General features: G+C 40.3%; 1 protein-coding gene across 2 annotated transcripts in view; it reads left to right on the top strand.

Moving 5' to 3' along the window:
* Window positions 1–23,344, top strand: part of UXS1 (UDP-glucuronate decarboxylase 1) — a 149,784-nt gene that overhangs the window by 14,470 nt on the left and 111,970 nt on the right. Inside the window, exons 2-4 of one of the 2 annotated variants that reach the window (XM_029604867.1) lie at window positions 7,518–7,545; window positions 21,674–21,725; window positions 22,702–22,745. In XM_029604867.1, coding sequence (XP_029460727.1) covers window positions 7,518–7,545; window positions 21,674–21,725; window positions 22,702–22,745 — 124 coding nt within the window. The remainder of the gene's footprint in view (window positions 1–7,517; window positions 7,546–21,673; window positions 21,726–22,701; window positions 22,746–23,344) is intronic. The other variant, XM_029604868.1, reaches the window with a different exon arrangement.

Below are 23,344 nucleotides of genomic sequence, written 5' to 3'. Positions count from 1 at the left end.
GTCCCTAAGCCTCTGGTCCTTCTCCTCACTCTCCTCCATATGTGAAAATATAATGGTGCTCTTTGCGACTCCATAGCATTCATAAAAACTTCCCCAGAGCTGAAATATAGCTGAATAAATAATATAAATAAGCCGCATGTGGACGAGAGCTTGTGTACTACATAGTATTTCAAAGGTACTTATGATGTACAGTAGCATGTAACTCATATCTATTAAATATCACTGCTGAGAACTGTTTAAGCTGTTGCTATAAGCCTCAGCAGTAGTCCTAATTAGCAAGATTTACTGATTCATGAAGTTTGTAATTATCTGCTGTAGTGTTTTGTTTTTGTTTGTTTTTTGTTTGTTTTTAATTGGTTTTATTCATTTTTATGGAAATGTTTGGCATAAATTTGCTGTTTTAGAGCCTTGCCAGTAGGCGACTAATAGTGCCTAAATAAGTGATACAGTAAATACAGGTAAAACAAAGCTAGTAAATACTATATCACAAATGACATGTCGCACTAATTAAAGTAATTAGCCAGCATTATGCTTAGGACTATTTGGGATGCTGTTTTGAACAAAGTTGCTTCATTGAGTCTGCGAGGCAGTAGTTTAAAATAAAAAATAAAATTAGTTGGTAGTTAGATTTTTATTTATTTATTTTAAATCTTTTCTATACCGTCGCTAAGTTATATACCATTGCAACGGTTTACATGTAGGCACATATTTAATGTAGGTAAAAGTGTACTATAGTTCATTCTAACAGGTGCTGTCAAAGGTTCGGTTACAATATATCATTAGACAAAATTTTTAGAGAAGTGGGTCATGACAGTGTACTGAAGGTACTTTTACGGGTTAAAATTATCATACATAGTGTTATCAATATGCTAGTTGTGATGGGGTTCATAGACTACTCTACTGTATCGTCCTAAGTACTGTATTGATGGGAAGGATTGCTACTTTTTGCATTCTTTTGAAATATTGCCCACTGCAGCAATACATCTTTATACAACTGATTAAGGAAGGACAGAGAGAGTAAGAAAGGGGGAGGAGTAGCTCTTTGTCAAAACAATATCCAAGCAACTGAAATGCAAGGGACGTGGGATAACGAAGAAGCATTATGGGCTATCCTAAAAACAAATAAAAGATGGTGCTTCTGTTTTATATTGGTGTGGTCTACAGGTGCATGATTCAGATAGAGCTGGACAGAAATCCTTGTTGAAGACATCCAAAAGGTGGTAAAGAAGGGAGAAATGTTGCTCGTTGGGCATTTTAATCTGCTGCATGTAGATTGGCATATCCTTCTTTGGCATCTACAAGAAGTAGAGAGAGAGTGGGTGCCCTTCATGGAGCTCTGCTCAAACAAATGGAAATGGAACCCAAGAGGGGAGGGTGTGATATTAGATATAGTGCTCAAAAACTGGGATAATGTCTGTCTACATAGGTGCCCACGTGAGCACCAGTGATCATCAGACGGTATGGTTTGATATCGCAAACAAGATATGGAGAAGTTGCACACAGATACTGCGCCTTTTGAATTTAAAAAATATGGGCTTTGCCAAAATGGGGATGTTCCTGGAGGAAGAACTAGAGGGCTGGGAGAAAAGAGGTAAGGTAGGCCAAATTAAAAGGAGCTATTACAAAAGCAACAGATCTATACATTAGAAAAGTAAGAGGAAAAAGAAATCAATCTGGTTCTCCAAGGAGGTGGCTGAAAAAATAAAGGCAAAAAGAACAGCGTTCAAGAAGTTATAAAGGGTCATAAAGAGGAACACAGGGAAGAATGCCTGGTGAAACTGAAACTAAGGGAGATGAAGGAAGAAATCAGGAAAACAAAAGGTGAAGCGGAAGAAAGGGGTAAAATGAGGTGCCAGAACATTTTTCAGATATATCTGAGAAAGAAGGGAGCCCAAAGTAGTATAGCGAAATTGAAAGGTGACGAGGAGCAATGCGTGGAGAGAGATGAAAAAAATGGCAGAAATGGTAAACAAATACTTGTTGAAATCGGCCCTTATAAATGTCCAGTGTGTAAGCCACATACCATCTAGGCATTAGGACTTACACTTGTGAAAGGCACCCTTTAGTTACTAGTATTGCCATCTTAAGCACAGGTATTTACACTGATACGAAAGTGGAGCCAACTTTATACAACTCTGTTTTTCTCTTTGGCTGGTAAATGTGATGGTTTAGAAGTGGTTATCTTTCTTAATATATATATTAATATATATATATTCTATACCTTTGTACCTAATTATGTTTCGTGTTTACTGATTGTATAGCAAAGACCCTGGTTAACTCCCTCCCTCCCCCAGTTCTATTATCAGTTTCATTGTAAAGCCCTGTTGGCTACTTTCTTGTTCCATGGAAACCGATGTGATGTTTTCTTAACGAATGTCTGTATACAAAAACTTTAAATAAAACGTTTTTAACAAGCCCGTAAAGATGTTGCTGTTTTGATGCTCATGACTTAATCAGTTTTCATATTTGCTTCACAGCACACAATACTGTATCTTTCACAGCTTGGAGAAAAGACAGCCGAGGGAAGATATGATAGAGGTCTATAAAATAATGAGCGGAATGAAATGGGTGAACACAAATAGGTTTTTTACTTTTCCATAAAGCACAAACTTTTTTGCACATGTGAATCAAGGTCTGTGTAGTTAAGGATCCCAAGAGTTACCTGCTCAATATCCCTGTAGTGCAGGTAAATGAATATTTGCAGCGTTTGGTTTGGGCAGGTTGTTGCTGCGACGAGATGTGACTTAGCATACTGGTGGCGAAGAGCAACTGTTCCATCCTTGGCTGATGTATGTACTAGAATTGAGAGATGGCCATCAAGAATGATGATACGGCTGGATTTGAAAAAGTGTGGGCCCCGTATACATGGTGGAAGGGTAAACAATAGCAGCAAGCACCTTTTCAGCAGGGGAGGCTTAGATTTATTTAAATTTATGAATCGCATAATCGCAAAAAGATCTAGGCGATGCACAATAATGACATACACAATAAAAGAGCAAAGAGTGTATTAACTAAAATACTCAACAAATAATATTTATTTATTTATTTAAGGTTTTTTTTATACCGGCATTCATGAACTCGTTCACATCATGTCGGTTTACAGAAAACAGGGGTGCGAATAATACAACCAAACATAAATAACGTGATGAAGAGAAGCAGTTACAATTAACAAGGGCTAATGAACTGGGAATGTAAGAAATAGAAAGAGATAGAGGAGGTTAATTATATACAAAAGTACAATATAAATATGGCGTCTCATATATACAGTCTCTGAGTAGAGAATTTATTTGTGGTGCATATTAGGTAGAGTTCGGGAAGGCTTGCCTGAAGAGCCATGTCTTGAGTCTTTTCCTAAAGGTTAGGAGACATGGTTCGTTTCTGAGTTCTGGAGGGATGGAGTTCCATAACGGTGGTCCTGCTGTGGAAAGGGCTCGGTCTCTTAAGGTGCTGTGATTAGTGGTTTTCGTGGGTGGAACAATGAGGCATCCTCTGAATACAAAAACAGTCAAGTAAAATAATTAAAACTAGCTTATTGAAACAAAAAAGCTTTGAGGAGAGACCTAAGTGTTTTCAGATTCGCATTGCCGAATTTCTAGGGGTAAAGAATTCCAGAAATTGGGTCCTGCTACTGAGAGAGCCTTCACGAGTTGTGTACAAACGAGTGATCTTTGGGGAAGGAACATCAAGGAGATGGTGTTATGATGAGCGAAGGTTGCGAACCGGTTGACAGAACTTGAGAATAGCATTTGCCCAGGGACATGAAATAGCATTGATGTTTGTGAATAAGACCAATTTTTAAATTGGAGGGATAATAATTGCCCCGGGCTTACCATGTATTGGAACTGTGATAAGGGAAGGGAGAATTACCAGAAACTGTCAAATAAAAATGGGAACACTGATGTCATTAGTTGATAGTGGATTATAGTGTTGTTTTCAGGTGAAGTTTTGTGTAATTTTGTTGTGGCATGTTAATTTGACCACACTCAAAAATAAATACATAGATAAAAAGCACAGAAACTACAGGACATGCAATGAAGTTACTAAGAGGTCTATTTAACACAAATAGGAAATGAAAGCTGTTAGTGTAGCAGGGTTTAAAAAAGGTATGGATGAGCTCCTGGAGGGGAAAGTCCATAAATCATTAAGGTGGTCTTGGGGAAACTCACTGCTTATCTCTGGAATAAGCAGCTTGGGATCTGTCTACCCCTTGGGATTCTGCCAGGTTCTTGTGACCCGGATTGGCCACTGTTTAGAAACAGGATACTGTGCTTGAGGGACCTTTTTTGGTCTGACTCAGAATGGCAAGTCTTATGTTTAGGTTCTAATCTTGAGCAGCAGTGCTTGGAGGGCTTGACATGGGTCTGCCAAAAACCTAAGATTTTATTGCAGTGCATGAGGTCAGAGTGTGAGGTAAGATGATGCCTTAGTGTGAACATAACTGCATAAGGTTGCTAGGAAATAAGCATCTATTGCTGTTTATATTAAGCTCTTGGCAGTTTCCTCTTAAGGAACTAGTTTCTCACGTATCCAATTCCATTAGAACTATATTGTCGCGTCACACTGAAATGATTGCCTCTTTATGTACGTTCTTTTTGACAGCTTTTTTTTTCTTCTTTTTAAGACAATTCTGACTTTCCTGCATCTTGGTTTTAGTCAGTTGGACATGAATGCTGCTGTAATGCCCATTCCTTTTTCTCTGTATGTGTTTATCAATATATAGTCACATGGATACAGAACCTTTTCCCTACTTAAAATGCGAGTTTGAGCATAGGAAGATTCAAGTGACTTGCTTGAGGTCAACAGCTGTGTGGTAGATGTTTCCAGATTTTATAACTTGCGCATAAAGATTTCACAACCAGACTGTGTAATAATAGACTAAAATGGGCAGAGCATGAATCTTTAGGTTCACTTGCACTAACCAAAACAGGCATAATGAGTCACTGGCCAACTTTGAATAAAAATTCACAATTGGTGAGCTAGCAACAAACATTACACCACATTAACGGGCCGATACAGTACAGTGCACTCCGGAGCACACTGTGATAACCCTCTATTGGATGCACGTTTTCGATGCGCTAGTGTTACCCCTTATTCAGTAAGGGTCCGAAAACACTCATCCAACCCCCCCGAACCTAATAGCGCCCGCAACATGCAAATGCATGTTGATGGCCCTATTAGGTATTCCTGCGCGATTCAAAAAACAAAATGTGCAGCCAAGCCGCACATTTTGCTTTCAGAAATCAGTGCCTACCCAAAGGTAGGCGCTAATTTCTTTGGGGACTGGGAAAGTGCACAGAAAATCAGTAAAAACTGCTTTTCTGTGCACCCTCCGACTTAATATCATGGCGATTATTTAAGTTGGAGGTCCTGAAAGTTTCCAAAAGTGAAAAAAAAAAAAAATTTGAAGTCTGCCCGCAACTGTCGGGTCGAAAACCGGACGCTCAATTTTGCCGGCGTCCGATTTCCGAGCCCGTGGCTGTCAGCGGGCTCGAACAGACGCCGGCAAAATTGAGCGTCGGCTGTCAAACCCGCTGACAGCCGCCGCTCCTGTCCGAAAAGAGGCGCTAGGGACGCGCTAGTGTCCCTAGCGCCTCTTTTTGCCTGTTTTTACCGCCGGGCCTAATTTGAATAGTGAATCGCGTGGACAGGAGAGTGGCCTGTGCGTGCCTCTCCCGTGGACTTTACTGTATTGGCCCGTAAGATAGGGCTGCAAATGAATAGAGAAGGAGAGCTAAGGACTGGTGAAGAAAGTGGCTTATAGATTTTTTCAGAAACCTTTTTTTATGTATATTCAATTTTAACTTGCTGGATCACCAAAAATAATGCCCTCAGTAAGGAACACCACAAATCATGTACAAAGTATTACTATAAAACAATATTAAACTAGAAGTGTTAAACCCCCTCTTTATAACTGTATTACATGTTATATATATTAGATAATCCCTGCTCCCAACCAGCCAGTATTTTTCCAGATGAGCAAACATAGGACCTGATTCACTAAGGGTTTCTCTCGTAGACACAAAATGGGAGAAAAGCCGTAATGATGAATCTGGCCCATAGCTGTCTATATTTGCTTCATGATACCATTATAAAGAAATGCATGGAAGAGTTTTGATATCATATTGGCTGTTGCCTGCTCCATAAACCATTGATGGTCAAGTACATTGTGCTGCATGACTGCTGCTTATATCAAATTTGAGGGTGTGTGTGTTTTATAATGAATTCCCATCTACTTCTAGACCAGGTAGGCAGCTGAAATGGTTTAAACTGACGGGAAATATTTGAAAACCAAAATGTTCATATTTGGGGAAATGGGATAAAATGGGGGGACGGGGACTTAGGTTATTACGTAAATCCCGAGCTGCTGTACGACTCGGCTAGTTGGCCCATATAGTCGCTGGCCGCTGACTATATCTAGCTGGTTTAATGTTAGCCGGATACGTTTATCCGGCCAACTTTACGACAACCCTATGGGCCGACCAGACTTAACCAGATAGGTTATCTAACTGAATATCTGAGAGGTGGTAATAGGAGCAGGGGAGCAAGAGCCAGCAACAGGATTTGGGAAGGGGGGAAAGATTTGAGGAGCTGCACAGAAAGGTGAGGGTGGGAGGGTATATTAAAGAGATCCAGAGGGGACTGGGGAGCGGAAGAGAAGAGAGGGTTGGTGTCGGGGAGAGACAGAGGTTAGGGCACAGCAAAAAAAAAAAAAAAAGAGTAGGGTGTGGGGAAGCAGAGAGAGAGAAAGAAGGGTGGGATGGGTGAGAGAAGGAAAGAAAAGGGGCGTGGTGAGATTGGGGTTTGGGAATACTGGTGCTGGGCAGAGGGGTGTGGAGGGGGAAGGAGGGGCTGGGGATATGGGGGTTACAGTATCAGGGGGTTTGGATGGAAGGTATTTTGTCTGTGCCTCTTATTATTCTTGTGTGGGGGTGGGAATCTTATGCTGGGGCTGCTGAGAAAGCTGTGGGGAGATTGTGAGAGGACTGGTGGGAGGACAGGTTGAGATTGAGAGAGACCGGGAGGACAGAGTGGTTAGACACTAATGGGGGGGGAGTGGTGGGTGGATTGAGAGATTGAGACAGATTGGATTAAGGGACTGATAAAATTGTGGGAACAGGTTGAGGGAAATGAGAGAGGGACAGGGTGGGGGATTGAGGCTGATAGCAGGGTGGGGGGACAGGATGGGAGGATTAAGAGAGACTGGGCAGAGAGCATGTGAGAGATTGGTGGGTAAAAGATGGGGTTTCTGTCCTTTGCATGTTAGGCTCTTCCGTTCTGTGCATTCTGGTTTCTTGGCTCTTGGGCACCCCTGGTGTATACCATTACTGAGCTATTTCTGGCATTGCTTGCTAGCAGTGTGGAAATGAATTTCAGTATTCCTTTTGTAGAATTAAATGTATATCATGTCACACGTGCAATTTGAAATTTGTCACTATTCAATCTGTAGGAACAAAATAAGTATAAACTGCTGTATGATCTGAAATACTTATTACATTTGTTTTTTTTTTCTTTTTCAGCTGTTTGGGGAAATTTTGTCAACATGAGGTAACTTACAGTTATTGAAACTTTGTATTTTTCATGATACAAATACGTAGGATAAATATTGTCAGTTGTATATATCATTGAGACTTCTTGTGCAGTATGGTGTTCATTCCTGTAGATTCCTCTCCAGAAAGATATAGATAGGTTAAAGGTAACCAGAAGAAAGCCATCAAAATTGATCAGAGTTCACGCCATAAGTCCTTTTGAGGTACACTTAATGAACTAATGATCGTCACAGTTGAATTTGTTGGAGGTTCCTACTGTTCGTCAGGCTCGTTTATTCATCACTAGAGAGACATCCTTTTCGATTGCGGCACCCTGTCAATGAAACCTTATTCCTTTAGAGTTAAGATCTCTCGAAGATGTCAAAATTTAAAACATCTTTTAAATAATTTTTGCTTGCCCGTGTGTTCAATGTTTAAAAACTGCGGAGAGAAGTCTTGTTATATGACAGCTGATGATCCAGTATTTGGTCTTATTTAAGTTATTATGATGTATATTATCATTGTTATGATTTATGATTTTGGCTTCTGTGAAACCATGTGTTTGTAATGTTTTTAGTTTATGTATGTAATTATGTTCATCGCCTAGGCCTTTTTGTGTTAGGCGTTTAATAAATTCTTTTAAATGAAATGAAATGAAAATATGTTTGATCTTGGAGGTGGAGAGGGCAGGGTAAATGATATAATAGATTTATATAACTGTAAGATATAAATGCACCAAAAGCAAATAATTTTTCACAAGCGAGTTCTAGAACATTTGCTCTCTGAAGCTACTAAACCATTTTAAGGTAACCAAAATATGCAGTTTTAATGCATTTTTTAGATCATATTACACACCTCTCATGCATGATCATTGCAAATATCTTAAAACCATAACTGGGTTGGGGGAGGGAAATCTCAATGTTCATAGTTGAGAAACCACTAAGCCCTATAAAAGAGATTTTTTATTTTAAAACATTTACTATACCGCCTAAACAAAATGTTTACTAACAGGCCGATTCAGTAAACACCGCGGGAGAGCTGGTGCTCGAGGTAAGCAGCCAGGCCACTCTCCTGGGTGCACGATTCAGTATGCAAATGAGGGCCCGCGCTAATAAGGAGGCGCTAGGGACACTAGCGCGTCCCTAGCGCCTCCTTATTGGCAGAAGCAGCAGCTGTCAGCTGGTTTGACAGCCGACGCTTAATTTTACTGGTGTCTGTTCTTGAACCCGCTGACAGCCACGGGTTCAGAACATGGACGCCAGCAAAATTGAGCATCCGTCTTCCAATCCGCGGGCAGATTTATTTTTAATGTGTTTATTTTTTTATTTTTGGGGCCTCTGACTTTTAATATCACTATGATATTAAGTCAGAGGGTGTACAGAAAAGTATCGAGCAGGACTAACAGGCTCATCAACATGCATTTGCATGTTGAGCGTGCTATTAGTTTCGGGGGGATTGGACGCATGTTTTCCATGTGGGTCCGAACGGGGGCTAATGGCGCGCTCGGCCTGAGTGTGATTTACAGTGCCATTAAAATCACTTCAGCCCTCCCACAACCCAGTACCCTCAATAATAAATTATCCCGTACTCTGACAAGCAAGGCTGAATTAGCTATGACACATGGGTGACGACGTTCACCATCACCAAATGGACCCATCTCTCTAGCTCAAAGTTTTTACTACTGTGCATGTGCTGCCTTGTGAACTCCTCCGGTCTTTTTTGTACAAGCTTCCACACAGAGGTGTACCCTCTCTCCGTTTGAGAAAAAATATTAAAAAAAACCAAAAGCCCCACAACTTGCAGTCTCTGCACTGCTCAACAGCACTTTTCAGTGCTACAAAAAAAATCCTAACAATATATCCAACTCTAAGAAGGCTGCCTCTAGTAGCTGTAAGGACTGTATGTATGACTGTAAGGTGGCCATGATATCTGTGTTAGATTCCTGAGACCAGTCTATAACTCAGCCAATTACTGCAACTGTGGCCAGCTGTCACCGAGATCCCAGAGGAACAGGGCCTGTAAAATGGAAGAATTTAGATTAGTGAAGATTTGGAATCTTTCCTTTTCTTGGAGCAGGATCTCTTCGTACTCCCTCTGTGCCATGCTCCTTGAGCAAAGCTCCCCCAACCTTGGTGCCGGGTCCTGGTTCCGCTGAAGTTCAGGGGTGATCAAGCATCGAGAGCAGGGGTTAGTGAGGCCCTGGATGTACCTATGGGCCTAGCCTCCCACCTAGTAGGCCTCGTCTGTGCAGAAGAAGAAATACCGTATGTCAGACCTGGCGATGCAGTTGGCACAATCGAAGCTTAAGTTGGCACTGAAGCATGCATTGACACAGGGCCTTGTCTCAGTCAATGCATCCAGCCTCTGCGCCATCTATGCTTCACCCTTCGGCATCATTGATGCACTGGTCACCAGTGTCATCAATGCATTTTTGAGGCAGGAACAGGCTTACCTTCCTCCATGTTTGCTTCCTTATCTCCATTTCAACTCAATTTATGAAGACTCCAAATTAGATATGCTCAATTGTGCTTCTGGTCTGTATGTAGCCATTGGTGCAGTTAACTGGAGTCCAGTAGGAATTTGAGGATGACCTTATACTGTTGTCAGAGGATGTCTTCCCCAAATCCAGGTCAAAGGTAACAACAATCCGTTGACCAGGTGACTGAATTAGTGAATACTTTCTTTTATCTCATTGGCAGCCAGTGCAAGGAGGGTGCTCTTCAACCTCTTCTGTCCAAAATATTGGATTTGTTTCCCCAAGGGGGTTCCTCATGCTTGGGAACTCCAATCAGAGGTCCCCGGTGGTGGGATCTATCCCTCATCCATCTTCAGAAGAATCCAGCCAGTCAAGGAGGGAGCTTGGAATGTCACTGTCTGGAGCTTGCTCCTAGTATATTCCACTCAAAGATGACCAAGGACCCTACCTTGATAACATTCATCTTCATTGGGATCGTGGGTTAGTGGCCCTTCGCTTCTTGGTTCTGAGGAAGGGTCTACAGGGATTCTCTCAGACCCCTTACCTGACCTGCCAGGACATTTATCTCTACCATAAGTCCTCTTGTACTCTAAATTCCTGGACCAGCTGGGCAAATCAATAGGAGTGAACATATGTATGAACAAAGATCTCCATGCTGAGTTCTTTGGACTACTTTTAATTTTGAAAACACCTTCTGAACCTCCAATGATCCCAAGTCATTTAATCCTGAGGGAACAAGAATTTGGGTGAGTCTAGTCTCTTGCCCCCGTGTAATTAAGAAATTGAACTATAAATACAGAATTCAGCAGGCTCCTGGTTTGGAGTAGTCCAACTACAGTGGTAGCAGAGTTGGAACTGAAATGAACTAAAAAGACCAGAATCTTTCCCAACACTTTTTTTTCTCTGGGTAAGGATCCTAAATTGTTGAGCAGTTTTAGGAGGAAGGTCTTCCAGAGCTTGAGGTTAATGCTGGATTTAGGCCCACAAGCTATACATGATGCAATACTTAAATAACTGCATCTACAAGCTGAAGCCTCTGGTAAAGTCCTCAGTAGGGGACAGGAAGGCTATCTGTGGGCTTTTTTGAATGCAAAAGTGTACGAATGTCACCTCCGGTCAATATATGACTTGTTTGGCACTGCAGCAAGCTCTTCTGTGGTAGCCATCAGAGCATGCCATATGGCCTGGTTGAGAGCTAGCAGCTTAAGTGTGGGCATTGACAAGCTGGCAGATGACTCGTACTATGAGGACAAGGTCAGAGAAACAGTCAATATACATTTATTCAGCCTTTATTCATGGAAGCCAAACAGCCATCTTTCTCTAGGCATCCTTACTTCACTTTTGTATTTTGAACTTCCTTTTTATTAACAGGGAAAAAAAAAAAGAAACCTAACTCACAGACCTTCAAAGCACACAGTTTCTGAAGCACTTCAAATGTACCTGTGAGCAATACAGATATAACATTTCTTCCCATTTTTTTCATTTTTACAATCCTCCCTCTTCATCCTCCCTCCCATCCGTGTTCCAAGCAGACATATCAGCTCCTCAGACAATTCCCATTGTGTACAAAAACTATTCCCAGGCTGAAAGAAACATCACAACTACTCATAAAATGGTTTCCATTAGTTCCCCTCAACCCAACCAAAGAAAATATCTTCATATTCCCTTTTCCCAATGTCTTATAATCATGGTCTCTATCAACAATCTGCATGAAACAGAGGTGATGAACCATCTCAGAACCACTGTTTAATATCAAACTTCTCACTATTGGAGGTAAAGTCTGAATATATTTTTCCCAGATAGCCATAAACATCAGACGTTACTTGAAAGCTGCAGTTGAGGCTGTTTTTCCATCTGCATCATTTTATGCAGTGAGTTTCGCCACTGCCAGAAAGATGCTGCTTCAGCCTCTCTCCAGTTTGAGAATAAACTTTTTACCTAAAATACAGGCCTGTGTAGTAAAGATTCCATCCGACTTACTCCTCGGAGGGAACTTTTTAAATACTGTCTTGGGAATCCTCACAACATCATAGCACTATATTTTTGAAAGATAAGTTACAATCTTAATCCAGAAGCATTGGTTTGACCCACAAGTCCAAAAACAGTGAATCAAGGGTTCTCTTCCATGTCACACAACTTCATTTGTGAAATGCCAGCTTTAAAGGCTTATACTTGGGAGACACATGCCCTCACAAAAATTTATATTGCAGCCCTAATATCCATATTTAAAGATTGTTCCTTAATGTTTATAACAAGATTTTAGTATTAGTTCTGAAATGTTAGTCGCGGTCACGGGTTCAGCAGGCCACAGATATAGTGAGGTCAAGCTCTGAATCAAATTCATGCAAACCTTTACATATATATGGTAGGGATGTGCATTCATCTAGGGCGAATTAGACCATTTCAATGGAATTGTCTAATTCATCCTGTTTCGGCCACCCCGAAAAACAAAGGGAATTTTCCCAAAATTTTGGGAAATTTCATTTTTTGGGGTTAGTATGCACTAACCCGAAATTCAGGGCATCCGGGGGGGGGGGGGGGAAAGGCCCACACTGCGGGAAATCAAAATTTCCCATGGCGGTCCGATAACAAAGGCTGAACCGAAAGGTTCAGCCAAAGCACATCTCTAATATTTATTAGTGTTTTTTTCTTGACCGACCTTCATCAGAGATGTCATGCCGGTTTACATATAACAGGGGGAAAACAAAGAAGGAAGAGAGCAGTTACAAAAAACAGGGTAAAGAACTGGGAGGTGCAAAAAAGGGTGCACGTAGGAAAGAGCATTAGGAATAATATATGGTGGATGAGAGCTTTAACTCTTCCATGTTTTATAACAGCCTCTACAGAGTCTAAAAAGAGAGTCCAAATCGTCCATTGGTTACATAGTGTCTCAATTGAATATAGGAAAAATAGTTATTGTCACTTAAGGAATACCGATTTTTCAATTCCAGAAAAGGCAAGATCGTCCTTCCTTCATCTAAGACATGTTGCAAGTGTGTTATACCTTTTGACTTCCACTGCTGGAAGTCAATCGTAATATCTCCCGGTATAAAGTCCAGGTTTGCCTGAATCGATAATACTGATGAACAAACTGAGGACCTTTTTAAGAGGCTTAGGCTCACCCAAGCCCACTTAAGAGGGGCTATCATAATAGACCATATTCCTGAAAATTTACCATATGGGGCAGTCAAGGGGGGGCAGTTTGGAGAACAAGCACTATCAAGTTATCACAAAGATCTATTTATATACCTAGTGCCTAAGTATTCTCAGCATGCCAAACTATTAATTTCTCAATCTGGAAGCTCTAAACTTCTCTCCTCCCAACTCCCCTTCAGGCATTTCAGTGGGATTCTGGGCTTCCTTGCCACAAGAAATGTAATCAACAGTGTGTCTAAAGCTTTCAAGTCTGTCTTTGGCAAACTAATCAGTACATTTTGAGTGGAATAGAGTAATTTAGGAAATCTGCCATTTTAAATAGGTTAATCCGTCCCACCAGTGAGAGTGAAGACCCTGCCAAGCTCGAAGCTCTTACATAGTATGGTCTAGGAGCAATGAAAATTCAGATCATAGAATAATCCCAAATCTGTAGACATCTTCAAGCCCAGATATCTAAAGCTACCAGTAACCCACTTCAATGGGAAATTTCTAGCCCATTGAAGAGATGGGCTAGAAATCTCTTTAAGAGATTCTGGGGAAAACTAAAGCTCGGATTTGTCTGTTAATTTTAAAACCTTGTGAACACTTGCATTAGAACTGCCAAGGAATAATTTTGGATTGGTAAGGAATGCTGCATGTATGCCCAATTGTATCCCTCTTGCATCCTGAGCCAGTTGAATGTAGCACAACAACTGTTTCAGGGAAAGCAAAAATAATAAAGGGGACAGGGGACAACCATGCCTGGTACCCCTCTCTATGGGCCATAGCTCAGAATGAATGCCGTTGGCTGTTATACTCACGCTTTGATTTCTAAATAACATTTGTCAGTTGTACTGCTTGTTGAAAGCGACCCTACAATCCCATAAACTCTAGAATAAATATGGCCATTCAACCCTGTCAAAAACACCTTTTCAGCATTGAAACTGACTGTCAAGTAAGGAGTCTATCTGTTATTGCTTAATGTCATGGTAGTCAGTAACAGATGCACATTCATCAAGGCATGTTTCCTACAGACAAACCCAAACTTTCCTAGTTTGATAGGCGGGTGTCCTTTTGCCTAAATTATCGATGGCATTTTGGCCAACAGTTTTTGATTAAATTTTAATAGGGTCCTGCTCTGATTTATGCATTACCCTAATTTGAGCCACATTCGCATCATATGGATATTTTCCCTTGTCTAGCAGAGCTTGGTATACTAAACTAAGTGGCATTCCTTGCTTCACTTTTAAACACTCCATCTTCCAGAGATGCCCCTTCCGTCATTTCTGGAAGATGGAGTATGACATTATTCTTTTGTAGGTCACTATCAGGTAAATAATGAATACACTAGTACATTTAAAGGACCCTAATTGTACTCATTCCTACTCCCATAGCAACCTAAAAACTAGGAACTGAACAAATGTAAGACAAAGACAGCAGTCCAGCAGCACGAGGGGGGCCTCCCACTCTTCTGCATAGTGTCATGTGTGATTTTTATTTATTTATTTATTTTTTTTACCCACCAGTGAGAGGTCTCAATGTGTGGATGAGATTATGGTGCAAGGAAGAGGGATTCAGTTTTGTAAGGAACTGGAGAATCTTTTGGGGAAGGGGGAGTCTCTTCCAAAGGGATGAGCTCCACCTTAACCAGGGTGGAATCAGGCTGATGGCACTAATCTTTTAAAAAAGAGAGAGAAGTGCTTTTAAACTAAATCAAAAGGGAAAGCTGACAGTCGCTCATCAATGCATGGTTCAGAGGGAAGTATCTACGAAGGATACTAATGAAGCAATAGAGTTAAGCCATCCCAACAGAGAGGTTCCAGTAATAAGAAAGGTAGTCCAAATGCCTATAATTAAAAACTCACCTGAGCTAAAAGATTCCAGTTTATTCCTGTCAACTGCAAAACAGTGTTAATACAAACAAAAAAACACTTTGAAAAGTTTGCATGCTAATGCCAGAAGTCTAAAAAGTAAGATGGGAGAATTAGTGTATAGCAGTGAATGATGACATAGACTTAATTCTCATCTCAGAGATGTGGAAGAGAGGATAACCGATGGGATATTGCTATACTAGGGTACAAATTATATCTCAGTGATAGAGAGGAGCAACTTGGTGGTGGGGTAGTGCTTTATGTCTGGGGTGGCATAAAGATCCTGCAAGAGACTAAATGCACAATAAAATCTTTATGGATAGAAATTCCTTGTGTGTTGAGGAAGAGTACACTAATAGGAGTATACTACCATCCACCTGGCCAAAATAAGATGGACAGTGAAATGCTTAAGAGAAATTGGGGAAGCTAACCAAATTGGTAGTGCAGTAATTTATTTATTTATTTAAAACTTTTTATATATCGGCATTAGTAAGCATACATCATGCCAGTTCACATTGTAACTGAAAGGCTGAAATTACAATCAACGGGGAGGGGAAACAGGGAGGAATATGCATAGAGCAGAGGGCAATGAAATTAAAGCAATAAAACTGTAACAGGCTATTTACTGGTCTAAATATAAAGGCTTAAACGGGTTACTTACAGGAGTCTATGTACAAAAGGTTCAATTGAGGTATGGGCTGGAGGGGGAGGGGGGGTGAAGATTAGTCTGGGTAGGCTTGTTGGAAGTAATGGAATGGAGACTTCAATTAACCCAGTATTGACTGGGTAAGTGAACGATTAGGACATGCTAGAGAGAGAAAGTTCCTAGATGGAATAAATGACATTTTTATGGAGCAATTGGTTCAGGAACTGATGAGAGAAGAAGCAATTTTAGATCTAATTCTCAGTGTAGTGCAGGATTTGGTGAGAGGAAACGATGGTGGAGCCACTTGGCTATAGTGATCATAATATGAACACATTTGAAATAGACTGGAAGGGGGACAATAAGTAAATCTATGGCTCTAGCACTAAACTTTCAAAAGGGATACTTTGATAAAATGAGAAAAATAGTTTTAAAAACAAACAAAAAAACCCCTGAAAGATGTAGCTACAAAGACGCAGAATGCAACAAGTGTAGACATTGTTTAAAAAAAAAAATCTTAGAAGTGCAGTCCTGATATAGTCAATGCATTAAGAAAGGTGGAAGGAAGGTCAAACGATTGCTAGCATGGTTAAAAAAAAAAAAAAGTGAGGAAAGATGTTAGAAAAGAGGATAAAGCATAAGTGTTGGCAAGTTGATAAGACAGGCTAAGAGAAAATTTGAAAAGAAGTTGGTCTTAGAGGCAAAAACTTTTTAAAATATATCTGAAGCAGAAAGGGAGTTGGTTGGACCATTAGATCATCAGGGAGTTAAAGGGGCAAATAGGGAAGATAAGGCCATCGTGGAAATATTAAACATTCTTTGCTTCTGTGTTTACTGAAGAGGATGAGTAGACTGTTTTCAAGGGAAGACTATTCAGATGAACTGAACCAAATCATGGTGAACCTGGAAGATATGGTAGGCCAGATTGAAAAACTAAAGCGCAGTAATTCACCTGATCCGGATGATATACACCTGGGTGTATACCACTATCCTATTTCAAATTGTAACCTACCATTAAAATCATCTGTTGCATCTGAAGACCTGAAGGTAGCCAACGTAACCCCAATATTTAAAAAGGGCTCCAAGGTGATTCAGGAAACTATAGACCAGTGAGCCTGACTTCAGTGCTGGGAAAAATCATGGAAACTTATAAAGAATAAAATCAGAAAACATTTAGACAGACATGGTTTAATGGTGCACAACCAGCATGGATTTACCCAAGGGAAGCCTTGCCTCAAAAATCTGCTTCATTTTTTTGAAGGGGTTAATAAACATGTGGACAAAGGTGAACCGGTAGATGTAGTGTATTTGGATTTTCAGAAGGCATTTGACAAAGTTCCTCATGAGAGGCTTTTAAGAAAACTAAAATGTTATGGGATAGGAGGCGATGTCCTTTTGTGGATTGCAAACTGGTTAAAAGACAGGAAACAGAGAGTAGGATTAAATGGTCAGTTTGCACAGTGGAAAAAGGTAAACAGTGGAGTGCCTCAGAGATCTGTACTTGGACCGGTGTTTTTTAATATATTTATAAATGATCTGGAAAGGAATATGATGAGTGAGGTGATCAACTTTGCAGATGACTCAACATTATGCAGAGTAATTAAATCTCAAGCAGATTGTGATAAATTGCAGGAGGACCTTGTGAGGCTGGAAGATTGGGCTTCCAAATGGCAGATGAAATTCAGTGTGGAGAAGTGCAAAGTGATGCATATAGGGAAAAATAACTCTTGTTGTAATTACACAATGTTGGGTTCTAGATTAAGAGCTACCATCCAGGAAATAGATCTAGGCATCAGTGGATAATACATTGAAATCGGCTCAGTGTGCTGCAGCAGTCAAAAAAAAAAAAAAAAAAAGCAAAATGTTAGGAATTATTTGGAAGGGAATGGCAAATAAAACGATGGAGGTCATAATGCCTCTGTATCACTCCATGATGAGACTGCATCTTGAATACTGTGTGCAGTTCTGATCACCATCTCAAAAAAGATATAATTGCGATGGAGAAGGTACAAAGAAGGGCAACCAAAATGATAAGGAGCATGGAATGGCTGCCCTATGAGGAAAGGCTATGGAAGTTAGGGCTGGTCAGCTTGTAGAAGGATGACTGAGGGGGGATATGATGATAGGTCTTCAAAATCATGAAAGGACTTGAACAGTTTATGTAAATAGGTTATTTACTCTTAGATAATAGAATTAGGGGGGGCACTTAATGACATTATAGCAAGTGGCTCTTTAAAACAAATTGAAGAAAATTCTTTCACATGGCGCATAGTTGAGCTTTGGAATTCATTGCCAGAAGATGTGGTTAGGGCAGTGGGGTTTAAAAAGGTTTGGATAATTCCTAGAGTTAAAATCCATAAACTGCTATTGATAAGCAATAGTAGCTTGATCTATTTAATGCGACTTGGATTGGCCACTGTTGGAAGCAGGATGTTGGGCTTGATGGACCCTTGGTCTGACCCAGTATGGCATTAAAAACTGAACAGCAGATAACTTGTATATGATGTCTCTATGTTAACAATCATTTGAACCTTTTTGAAAACCTTGTTAACCTCCTTAACCTTGTAAACATCGTATTTTTTGTAAACCGTTATGATGGCGAAAGCGAATGACGGTATATAAAACTCAATAAATAAATTAAATCAATAAAAAAAGTCTTATGTTATGTGCAGCATGACCCAGGCAAGGGTGGCTTTCTTACCTTGTCTGGCTGTCAATGTGTCCAACCCCTGGGATTCGTTCTGGCTCTGGTGACTTATGAGGGTGTCAGCTGTCATCAGATTCCCCCCCCCCCCCCCTTCTCTCAATTTAACAGCTTTGGATGTTGAGCATTCTATAGTCTTGTCCGTCAGTCTCCCAAGAAGCAGAGGGCATTGTGATTTTGGCTCAGGAAGCCATCTATTAGAGCATGCAGTTTTAAATAGAAGCGTTATTCATCTTGGGTCAGGCAGGCTCCTTGAACCAGTTTGCCCGACTCCAAAGGATTTACTTCAATACTTGTTTTTTCTCCCTTCTTTGGGCCTCAGTACAAGGTCTGATGCAACTCTGTGCAATTGCCATTTCCATTCTCAAGTGGACGGTAAGCCCATCTCCATACATCTTCTTCTTCTGTTTTGAAATTTATGAAAGACTTGTGGCATACGAGACCACCAGTTGCCAAGCCATGGGATCTCACGGTCTTGATGCAACTGATGAAGCAGCCCTATGAACCAGAAGAATCAACTCTTAGAATTTCTTAGCCAGAAAGTTTCTAGTTGCCATCACTTTGTCTAGAAGTCAGCAAGCCACAAGCAGTGGTTCGTTACTCTTCGTATCTACAGTTTTTTGTTTTTTTTTCCACAACAGTATGGTGCTCTGCATTCACCCCATATTTCTGCCCAAAAGTAACTTCAGTATTTCATTTGAACCAAGCCCTTACCTCATGCACATAAAGGGGAGCAGGCCTATCATTCATTGACCTATAAAGGGGCTTTGGTCTATTATCTAACGAGAACATAACCACATTTTCAGGCTTCTCAACTTTGGATCTTCTATGATCTTAAATGGCCTGGGAATAGCTCTTGCCAAGCACATGTTTTCCAATTGGATAGCAGAGTGTATCATTCGTTGTTATCCTCTGGCTGGCCTCCAGATCCCAGACTTTGTCGAGGCTTATTTAGAAAGAAAAACAAGTTAATGGTTGTATAAATTAGAAGTGCAAAACTACTTTTGCATGTTTTTTTTTTAATTATTTCTAAGGTGGTTGTCTTTCTTCAGCCGTGATGGGGTTATTTTTCTGCTAAATTTGTGATAGCAGAGAAAATGGCAGTATTGAAAAGTCAAAAAGCCTGATCATGAAACTACTGTGCCATTCAACTTTTTTCAGGTTCAGGAAGAAAATGGGGCAACTTAATTTCAGGAATAGAGTACTTCAGTAGCCTAAGTTACTTGAGTACTCAGGTTTTTTTGTTTTCTCATGTCAACATTATATTGCATAATAACAAAAAAAGACTGCCTACTAGTGAATTTTTAACCAATGTTTAAAAAAAAAACAAACCAAAAAATCTGCTGGAACATTGAGTGCTTGGGAAGACCATTTTTAAAAACCTGACTTTTGTTCTTTGTTCTCAGTTCCTTTTGGTTTGAAGCCAGCCTTTTTATAGCTGCTGTTGACCTTATGTGCTGCAGCCCTCTGCCTTGGATCAACAGAAGCCTTAGAGTACTGTGGCTTGAAAGAAAACTGCATGCTATGTAGCCACTGTTTTAAGCTTCAGAAGTAGCCCTATTGAAGACAACTTTCAAAGCTGCATTAATGTGGGCAAATAGTGATTTAGTCGTGTACATTGGCTATCTGAAAATTGCCCACCGTCAATACCGCTAAAAGTATGAGTGTTTTAGAACGTGTGTGCTTTTTAGTCTCATTTAAAGGAGGCATTCCTGTGGCAGGATTCAAAGTGAACATGTGTGCCTCTGTTCTCTTTGAAAATTGTTGCACAGGCCGTGAGTGTAAAGTACCTGCAAGGCTTTATCCCAGTCTGAAAATTGCCCCCATTCTGTATTGATTAAAAATTGCACTTTTAAAAATATCTTTAATGTTCTTAAGTTTCTAGAAGCAGCCACTTTGAAGCATTACAAATTGCCTCAGACAACTTGAAACTGATTGGCTCATGCAATGTCATATGACTGTTTTGTGAACCAATAGCATTTCTTTCTGTGCACATGGGGTGGTTGCATGGTGTTAAATGTCACTGCTGTGGTTCTGGGGAATTGTAGTGGAGCAGCTTAAAAGAAACATGAAAACCGATGTAAACTTTTTATACTGCTAGAGAAGATGGTTATTCTTTCTGTGTATTTTTTGAAATTTTACTGCTATGCATTATGCAGCTCTTTTTTTTTTTTTTAGAGTAAAAAGTTGTCTGCTAACTTTTTCTTTTTCACAGCAGTTTCTATGCAGATGTTGAGAAAAGAGGAGTAGCCTTTGCTTTTAAGGGATACGCTTTTCTTTTCTTTTTTCGGAAACTTTCACTTGCAGAACCCTTTAGTGTTTTCTGCCAAGCAGATTTGTAACTCTTTTTTGTACCTGCAGTAGTGAAAGTTCTAGCCCTGTGCTTCATTTAGTGCTTCAGTCACTCGTATGCTTTCTGAGAAAAGGGAGGGTTTAGTGGGAGGAGACACAGATTTGATCTCCAGCACACTGGTATATGTGTGTGTGTGTTACAAAGGATCTTCTGTCTTTTTCTAGTGGCCATGTGCTGGTCCCCATGTAAGGGAATTTTGTTTCTGACTTGAAAGCGCCCTGTTTTCTGCTGTAAGAACAGCAGGTTTTAGTGCACTTATTATTGAAAGCGCATAGTTCCATAACAGGTATTCGAGCCTAACTACTTTTAGTATGAAACCAGAAGAGGACAACATCTCGGCAAGCCTTTAGAATAGATGAAATGGAAAACTTGACAGGAACTTTCCATTGAAAAAAGAAATGTGCTGTATTATTGGGTTTGATAGAATTGGCTGCTTTCCATGTGTCGTCTTTTTCAAATAAATCTCCCAGTAATGCTTAGGCAGTGATCTTTCTTGCATCTCTGAACCCAGTGACACTGACGTTAAACCTATCTCTTCTTTCAATCACCTGTACCCTTACCTAGATACTAGTTCACTTTTAATATGTACTAGAAAATTTCTTTCCAAAAAGCAAAGCGGAAGCCGATCAATAATGCTGGAAAACAGAACAAACGGTAATGGATCGGTGTATCAAGGGATTCCAATAAAGAATCCCTTGATACACCGATCACTACAGTTTGTTCTGCTTTCTAGAAAATTTCTTTGACAGATATTTAATGCCGGACTATGAAGACCTCCTCCTCTGGAACCCATCTTCGTATGTTTGTTTGTTTTTTGTTTTAATTTTGAACGTCACTTTGTAAACAGTTGTGATCTACAAATGGAACGACGGTATATATAAAATGTCTAAATAAAAAATAAGGGCTTGTCTTTTTTTTAAGCTGCTTTAGTTCATTTGTATTTTTTTGTGTTTCTCTTCTCTCAGCAGATCGTTCCAAGAAAACGGAGAAAAGAAAATGGAAAAGAAAATAGAAGAGGTTAGTCTTTCTCATCATGGCTGCAAATATTCCTTTCTGCCCTTTCTTCTTCAGCCTGCTATTCTCTGTCTCAGAGCTGCCCTCTAGATAGACAGACGTACAATGTATTCTTTCCTGCTCTACTCGTTTCCTGTTCTGTTGAATGAAAAACTGTTTGGCTATTCATAAGCATCTAGGCTTCCTGAATAAATATTTAAAAGTTGGATACGTTTCAGCATAAGGCCCAATGTATTACTGTAGTCTAGTCTAGAACTCACTCAGGACCTGAGCTGTGAAGAGCTCAGCTGTCATTAAACCATGCTTATTTACAAAACTGCTAAAGCTCAGTCAGACTTCTTGGGGGAGCGTTGATGCACAGCAATCCTAATCATGTCGCAGATTTCCAATTGGAGTGAGGTTGAGGCTCTAACTGGGCCACTCCAGCAGGACAGTTATCTTTTTGTTCCTTAGCCACGCCGGTGTAGTTTCCGCTGTTTGCTTAGCGTCCTTGCCATACTAAGAGGTGCATTTCTATCCCAGTTTCAGCTTTCTTACAGAGAGCAGCAGGTTTTCCTCAAGGACTTTTCTTAGTGCGTCGCCCCCTTCTATTCTGACCAGCGCTGCGGTTCCTGTCAAGAAAAAACATCCCCCATGACCTGCTGCCACCACCCTGCTTCCCAGTAGGGATGGTGCTCTCTGGGTGAGGTGCTGTTGGGTTTGCACCAAATGTAATGCTTTGTATTCAAGCCGAAAAGTTCTATTTTAGTGTCATCAGACCACAAATCTTTTTTCATATTGTTTGTTATAGTAACCCCTGAGGGTTCCTTTGCGTTCTTTAAAATAAGATTCAAGGTGGACTATTGAATAATAGCTTCCCTCTTGTCACCCTACCATTACAGCTCCGATTTTGTGGCGTGCTCAGGATATTGTTGTCACATGCACACTTTGACTAGTCTGGAAATGACTTAAGGACATTTTTATTTTCTTATTTCTGTAGGTGGTTGCGCCCTTAAAAGAGAAAATCAGAATCTTGGAAAAAAGGTACGTGTTTTTTTTTCTAAAGTGTCAGTGCATGTCTTTCCAATTATTTAGATGAAATCGGAGTTTGTGTTGGTACTGAGAGATTCTATTTACAGTACTTAACTTTTATTTCTTCTGCTATTCATGTGTGTGTTTGGGTTTTTTGGGTGACGGAATTCACTTTTCAAACCTCAGACCTTAAATGTTTATCTGAAATGATGTTTTAGGAAGATCGTGGCTTCTCTAGCAGCCTACCTACCTAAGGGGCTTAAAGGGTGGAAGATTGAGTAGGGTTTATCCCCTGCCAGCAAAGAACAGGAAAGCTGTCCTGAATTCCTGAGGTTGATGTCCTATTTGCCATTACCCGTAGGACAACCATTCTAGTTGAAGGTGGAGCCAAATTTGGTGCCAAAGTTTTAGAAACTGTCAGTTTCATGCGGGCAGGTTTGCTATGTAACAAAACATTCTAAGGCTCAGGTTTTTCAAGGAACTAAGAGGAACAAGGATGAAGTCTCTACAGGCTCCGGGTGCCCTCAATGATACACAGCTGGTCCTCTCCATGATAGCCTCAGTAGGTGGCCGCCTACTAAGGTTCTATAAAGAGTGAATCCAAAATTACT

The sequence above is a fragment of the Rhinatrema bivittatum genome, chromosome 5 (genome assembly GCF_901001135.1).
Source record: "Rhinatrema bivittatum chromosome 5, aRhiBiv1.1, whole genome shotgun sequence".
Taxonomy (NCBI): Eukaryota; Metazoa; Chordata; class Amphibia; order Gymnophiona; family Rhinatrematidae; genus Rhinatrema; species Rhinatrema bivittatum.
This window is presented reverse-complemented; position numbering and strand designations above follow the sequence as displayed.